The following is a 7,404-nucleotide window of genomic DNA, read 5'->3' on the forward strand; positions in this document are numbered from 1 at the left end:
AAGAGTGCAACCATGACGCGTAAACCCGAGCCGCGATCTGTCCCTATCGAACTCAAACAAGTAACCTTGCTGCATCAGATTCCCAATCACGGAAAAACCTGAACCCTCTTTCACCGCTTGAATTGCCACACACTTCACTCCCTCCGCAGCCTCGATGAAATAGTTTCTCGCCGGCGGCGACATTACCGACTTCCCGGAGAAAGAAAAGCTCAGCTTCGGCAGCTTCACCTTCCCTGCGCCAGTGACATTCACACACAGATCAAACCCTAGGTTCGCTCCTTCCACCGGTGGCAACCTCACGCGCCGCCGGAAGGCTGCCAGAACTTGCCGGTACGCTGGCTCCGCCAGGAACGTAAGCGTCGTGCCGGAGTCCACGACAGTGCCGCCGTTCCCATTCTCGTCAACGGTCCAAACCGAAGGGCTAATCGGTAATTTTGCCCCCTCAACAAACAAGCCCTCAACGGCAATGTAGTAAAACGTGGGCGAAAGAGGGTTTTTAACTAACGGCGTATAACTGAACAGTTTCCGTGATACGGCGTCTCTTTTGGAAGCACCAATGGTTAAGAAACTCTTTGGAGGCGGGGATATGGTGTAGTCAAGAAGACAGTATGAGAATCTGTTCCCGAATGTTCTACCGAGTTGGGAGCTAAACGATATCGTTCCGCGTCCTAAACCCAGAACACCTTGGGCACCGTTGAAACTCGCGCCTGTAACGCTGGGACCAGAAACGCGAAACCCGCAACCGAAGGAGAAGTCTTTTACTTTGGTTACTCTTCCCGAGCTTGTGTTAAACGTCGTCGTTTCCTTCGAGAACAAGCCGCTTGTGGTGGAACCGTCGACGTAGGAGTAGGAGTACAGACAAGGGGAGTGGATCTTGGACTGGTTGCAGGTTCGGGTTTGAGATTGAGTTTGGACCGGATGTGGAACGAGTCGACACGACGAGTCGTAGCAGTGGTGAGGGGCGAAGGTTCTGGAATGTCGGACCAAAAATTTGGATCCGGGTGGATGGGCGGAGCAGTTCCTGCAGGCAGAGCATTTCACCCACACTAGGTCGCTGCCGGTGTCCGCCACCAGGAGGAGGCTCTGCGGCGGTGATCCGATTCGGAGATCCACGAAGTATTGACCCGACCCGGTTGAGGCGCCGGAGACGAGTGGGGACTTCAGAGACCCGCGGCGACCGTGGAGGGCCGCGAAGAGGGTTGAAAGGCGGTGAGTGTCTGAGGAGAGAAGCTGAGCTGGCAAGGAGAGTGGATTGTTCTTTTGCACTAACGGTAACTTCAGGTATTCAATACAGTTGGTGCAAGTTATGAAACTGAATGCGAAGAAGAGAGTGAAGGAAAGATAACAAGCTGACCCCATTGTTGAAGGAGGGTGAAGAAGGAAGGAGAAACCGTTCAAGTGGAAGAAGTGAAGTTGAATAGCTTGTTCTGTCAAAAAATAAGAAAAAAAAAACACACACACCAGCACAGAAGATGAAAGAGGTGTTGATGTGTTATACTACCAGGCTTCTAGCTTCTTGTTTGTTCCTTTTAGTTTTAATGGTAATAGATATCTATATCTGTGTGTGGGTTTGTCAAGAATTTAATTTAATTTTCAAAGTAAAACTGGTGTAATGCTTTATTATTACAGTTAAATTAAAATTATTGCAATAAAAACATATTGATTATTTTTATACTTGTTAATTTTATATTTATAAATACCATTTATTTGGGGTGTTCAAAATCGATCCGAACCGAACAAAACCGATCAATCGAACTAAAAAAATCGAAAATCGAACAAACCGATAATCGAAAAAATCGAAAAAAATCATATTTTGTTGTTTTTTTATGCGGTTTGGTTCGGTTTTTGGTTTTAACACTGAAAACCCTAACCGAACCGAACCGAACCGGTCAACTTTAAAAACCCTAAAATCTATTAGCCCATTACCCCACCGGCACATCCCACCCCATCAGATAACCTAATGTTCTTAACTCCTATCCTAGCGCAGCCACTCTCTCTCTCAAAGAAGCCCTATTACCCCCAACCCCTCATAGTCGCATCTCCCCATCCCAGCCCCACCTCCCACTCTCCCATCGCCTCGCAACCCCTCATAGTCCCACCGACCAGCCCCTCCCAGTCTCGCGAAACCAGCGCCTCGTAGCCCCTCCCAGCAGCGCCTCCTAGCCCCTCCAAGCAGTGCCGTGCCGGACCAGCCGCCTAGCAGCGACGTTCAGCCCTTCCTAGTAGCGCGAACCCATCAGCGACGTTCAATTCCTCCCAGCAGCACGAACCAGCGAAACCAACCCCTCCGAGCAGCGCCGAACCAGCACCTCCCAGCCCCTCCCAGCACCTCCGAGTGCCGAACACCAGATTTGAAGCCTCCAAGTAAGGTATTAATTTGAATAATTTATGTTCCATGCATTATCTATTTGTCGTTGATTGTTGTTGATTGTTCATTTATTTGTTTGAATTTCTGCTTCTGTGTGAATAATTTATGTTCTATGTTCACTGTTCAGTGTATTTTTGAAATTGCTAATTGTTGTTGATTGTTGTATTTGTTTTTGCAATTTGTTGTATTTGAAGGTTTTATCTTATGAATGTGTATTATTTTTAATTGTTAGGGTTCTAGGTTCTGATTGTTAAAAAGGTGTGTTTTTTATTGGAAATGGGTTTGATTTATTGGGAACGATTTGAGATATGAAAATTATTTGGTTTTGAAATGGTTTAACATCGAAAATGATTTGATATTTGAAAATCTAAATTGTGTTTTATTGGAAAGTGATTTAGCTTTGAACTCATTGGTAAATGTTGGAAAATCGTTTGGTTGGACCCCTAAAGGGTGGCGAAGTCCAAATTTTAGAAGAGATGCTGTCGAAATTTTTATAAAATTTGGAGACTTCGTTTGAAGTGATTATTTAGAAATATTTGGATTTAAGAATTATATTGTTTGATTTTGATTTATTAAGAAATGGATTTAACTTGTTCTTTTAAAAGAGATATTGACATTTGAGCTTCCGAGATAATATGCAAGAATTGTGGTTTTGTCCCACTTGCTCCCGGTTAGTATTTGAGTTTCTTGGTTGGAGGTGAGGACGGTGGTTTCATCCCGCTCATGGATAGGCAAGTTGAGGATGAAGTATTCTCTCTCTTGTGTTTTAATGGATGTGGGAAAGGTGGTAGGACACTCATCCTCCGATTTATTCCCCGCATTCTCGTTGTTTTTGTTTCGATGGATGTGGAAAAGGTGGTAGGGCACTAATTCCCCGATGTTTGAAAGTGGTAGGACACTAATTTTCCCGATGTTTTATCCCACTTTCTCTCTTTTTGTAAGGTAGTAAGGCATTAATTCCCAGATCTGTATGGCACGACCTCACTAGGAAAAGGTGGTAAGGCATTAATCCCCCGATAAGATTTTCCTGGTGTTTGTCTCCAAGAGAAGGTACGTACCTCGATTATAGACCTCCTGGAGATGCGCATCAAAGAGACAATGTCTGGGTTAGTTACCACATGTGTCGGGTTCTAGTAGTTTATTCGACACGTGAGTTCATGGCCAGTAGGATAGGCATGTATCATTTGCATTTGTGTGTATTGTTTGGGTGTGCATCTTGTATTTGGCTTGCTTATTTGCATAATTGTACCTATATGCTAATTGAACTAATTGCCTTGACTATCTTCTCTGTTTGTGTATTTTTTGTATTGTCTTGTATGTGTTTGAACAATTGTGAGATCCCATAAGCTGGTGGTGGGAACGCTGAAGGTTGTTCCTGATGCGGTACTGGCTATAATTGTTCTCTAATTGTATTTGTCATGTACTGTTCGATGCCGGAAATTTATTCTATTTTGAGACTGAGTTTTGATGGTGATTTGAGTTAAGTTGGAGCGGAGGCGTTGATTTGATTTAGGCCGGAGACCGTAATTTGATTTATTATGGGCTGGAGGCTGTACTAGGTTATGTTATGGGATATTAATTGAGTTTTAAAATTCTTATAACTAAAGAAGTGAACTTTGAGTTTTGGATAATTAATTACTATTGTTTTGAATAGATTCATAAGACGAACGATAATCACTGCAATTGAAATTAATTTTTTTTATACGTATCCTCTTATGACAATTCTTAAAAATTCTCAATTGAGAACCAGCGAGAATAATGTTTTCACCCCCTACAAATTTTCTTTTCAGGACGGACAAAGAGTTTAAAAAATTCTCTCTGCACATCTGATTGTATTATATATTATGTTGTATATTATAATTTTCCCTCGCCTTTATTACTATATCTTTGTAAAAAGGGATAAGAGTTGTAATGATATGTATGCTTATACTATTTATAAGTTACTTGTATACAAAGTCTGATATGTTTATATATACATATATACGAGGATTGTGATTGATTTTGGTTATATATGCATTTTTATTAAAATAAAAAGTATTCCAGTTTTTCAAAGAAAACAGCGAGACGGTTTCAACTAAAAGGCACCTATTCTATTATTAAGTATATAGAAGTCGTCGTAATATTCTCGCTATCAGAGTGGCGCCGCCGGAAGCGTGACATTCTAATAATAAGGGTGTTACAATTCCTTTAATCAATAAATATTAATTCATGGGTTATTCCTGTAATCAATGATTATCAATTTGTGGGTTATTCTCGCATTTAAAAAATTAATAATCCGTAGATTTTTTTAAGATCAATGAAAATTTAGTCCGTGGGTACTCCCCGCATTTAAACAAATCAACCGTTCGTGCATTGAGCAAGCAGGACGGAACTATTGTCCTTACTAGGCGAACATTTAGCCATTCAGTTCTCTTTTAAACATTTCTCGATTATCCCTTTTCAATTATTCTTAGCCATTACCCTAAAATATTATTTCAGTCTCCTTTCTCTACTTTCTATTGTAAATATTCTTTCAAATTATTTCAGTTTTTTTTAACATTTTATTAGAGCAAAAATTCTTTTTTTATTGTTTAAAATTCTTTCTTATCTTTCACCTTTTTCAATGTCTTACATACTCTGAAATTTTTAGAAAAAATTACTGTTTATCCTTCTATTATATCATAAATAAAATAATATCTTTTAAATAAAATACTAATATATATTATATTGATATAAGTAAGTTAGTATTAATAATAAAGGAGTAATAGTATTATTATTTTATGATTTAATTATTCTGTTAGTCTTTATAGTTTTACCAAATTTTCAATTAGGTCCTTATACTTTTTTTCTTTTTAATCGAGTCTCTACACTACTTTTAATTTTGTAATTAAGTCCTTTTCATATTAAAAATGCTAAAATTAACAGAATATTTCTCCCAAAATACATGCAATCAAAGATCTAGTTAGGTTTTTAATTATAAATACTTTCAATTTGCGAAGAAATATTCAGTTAATTCTAACATTTTTTACACTAGGAAGAACTTAATTATAAAATTAAAAATAGTGTAAGAACTCAATTGAAAGAAAAAAAAGTATAGAGACCTAATTAAAAATTTGATAAAATTATAGGGATCAACAGAATAATTAAACATTATTTTATTATTCAAAATTTGTTAATTAAAGTCTTATTCTTGAGATTTTAGAAATTATATTCTAACTTCAAGCTTTTAAATTTTTTTAAGTTTATCCTGACACTTTCATAAATTACTAAAATAACCTTATATAATTATAGTTTCCAAAACTATTCTTATATTTTTATGAAATACCTGTTTTAGCTCTATACTTTTTACTTAATACCTTAAATAATCTTAAAACTTGTTTAATTATAATTTACCGCAATTGTTTATTAAATTATCATTATATCCTCAAAAATAAATTAGGTGTTGGTGGTTCTCTCTTTAAGAAAAACCAAACCCTCTCTTTTGATTTCTTTAAAGTTGTCTATTTGATTTTCAATTAACTTCCAAATTTTATAGTTACCAATTTTTTTCAGCTTTCAATTTAACTTTTCAATTACCAATTCACATCAATCTTCTCAAGATCCAAATTCAAAAATAGTCCCAAATACATTAAAAATCGTTTAGTTTATGGCTGATTTATGATGGTTGAACCTTAAAGCATCAAAATTAACAAAATTCACAAAATTTTAACCACAAAATCATTCAATTTCAAGCAACAATCATCAAATCAACAATCATACATCAAGAACACATTTAATTCACATTAAAATTACCAACTCCTGCCTCCTTGTTGTAGCCACCAACACTGAAGCACTAAGGATGGTTTTTGGCTAAAAAATCTAAGAAAAAAATGTCAAAAATTGGTTACTCCACCTTCTAATCCATTCGGCCGAACCTTCATGAGAGGGAGGAAGATTCCACCGTTAATTTTTTCTGAAGAAAAATGACACCAAAGTAAAGAAAAAGAAGATACAAATACTTTAATTGGTTTAGATTTTTTTATTAAAGTTACGGATTTCAGGAAATCAAGTTCAGAAGGATTTTGTTTTCATGGTGTTTCTCATTCTCTCTCTCAGTTCTTTATTTCTTTTTTTCTCTTAATGGTTCGGCTAATGATATGAGAAGAATGATGATGATTAGTAATGATAATTAAATGAAATTGATGATGTGTCAAAAGGTAGGATTGGGTGTCACAGTTTAGAACTATTGAGTCAGTGATTCAAATTGTAAATATCTTAAATAGAAATCGATTAAAACTGGATTAAAACACAAATAATATATATATATGAATGAGTTATTAATATAAATGACATTAATAATATAAAGATAGGAGATATATAATGAAGTATTAGTAAAGTTAAGTTCATTAAAGAGTATTGATATTTACTCATATCGACAGATTTTGAACTCGATAATAATATTATTAAACAAATCCTTATTATAATTAAAGCGAGTAAAAATAAAACATTAATATGATAATAATAATAATAATAATAATAATAATTTTATCTTTTCTCAAAAAATTTCATTATAATAAAAATTATATGAAAATTCTAATTAATTTAAACCCTAGTTATCATAAAATTCATTACAATAAGTATCCATATAATAGTTATAAATCTAGATTAAATATTCAAATCAAACAAGAAAAAAAATTTTTTAGTAAATCTTTAACAATTCAAAAGTTAACACAATGAGTGATTACGGATGAAAGCGATAAACAAAAATAAAACTACGATAATGGTATGGTGGTAATTAATTGCGGTTGAAGTGAATAGAAGAAGAAAACAAGGAAGGAGAATAAAATAATGCAACATAATAGTAACAGTGAGATAATAATTAAATTAAAATTAATAATTTAAAAAATAAAATTAAAGATAATTAAAGACGTCCAATATAAAATTAAAAAATATTTTTTTTACTATTAGAATTATGCAAGGAAATAAATAGTATTTTGAATATAAATTTTAATTTGCTTCAAATTAAATAGAATTAAAAAATAAACAACTTTAAATATTTATAAATAATTAATCTATAA

At 34.9% G+C, this 7,404-nt stretch overlaps 1 protein-coding gene across 1 annotated transcript; it reads right to left on the reverse strand.

Annotated features, from left to right (window-relative positions):
- Positions 1–3: 3 nt before the first annotated feature.
- On the reverse strand, positions 4–1,506 carry LOC107490916 (aspartyl protease family protein 2; the record flags this gene model as incomplete). Its single annotated transcript, XM_016111718.3, has 1 exon — positions 4–1,506. A coding segment is annotated over exon 1 (1,356 nt), but the record flags the coding sequence as incomplete, so codon positions are not given.
- Positions 1,507–7,404: the final 5,898 nt, after the last annotated feature.

Source organism: Arachis duranensis, chromosome 5 (assembly GCF_000817695.3).
Source record: "Arachis duranensis cultivar V14167 chromosome 5, aradu.V14167.gnm2.J7QH, whole genome shotgun sequence".
In the NCBI taxonomy this organism is placed as follows: Eukaryota; Viridiplantae; Streptophyta; class Magnoliopsida; order Fabales; family Fabaceae; genus Arachis; species Arachis duranensis.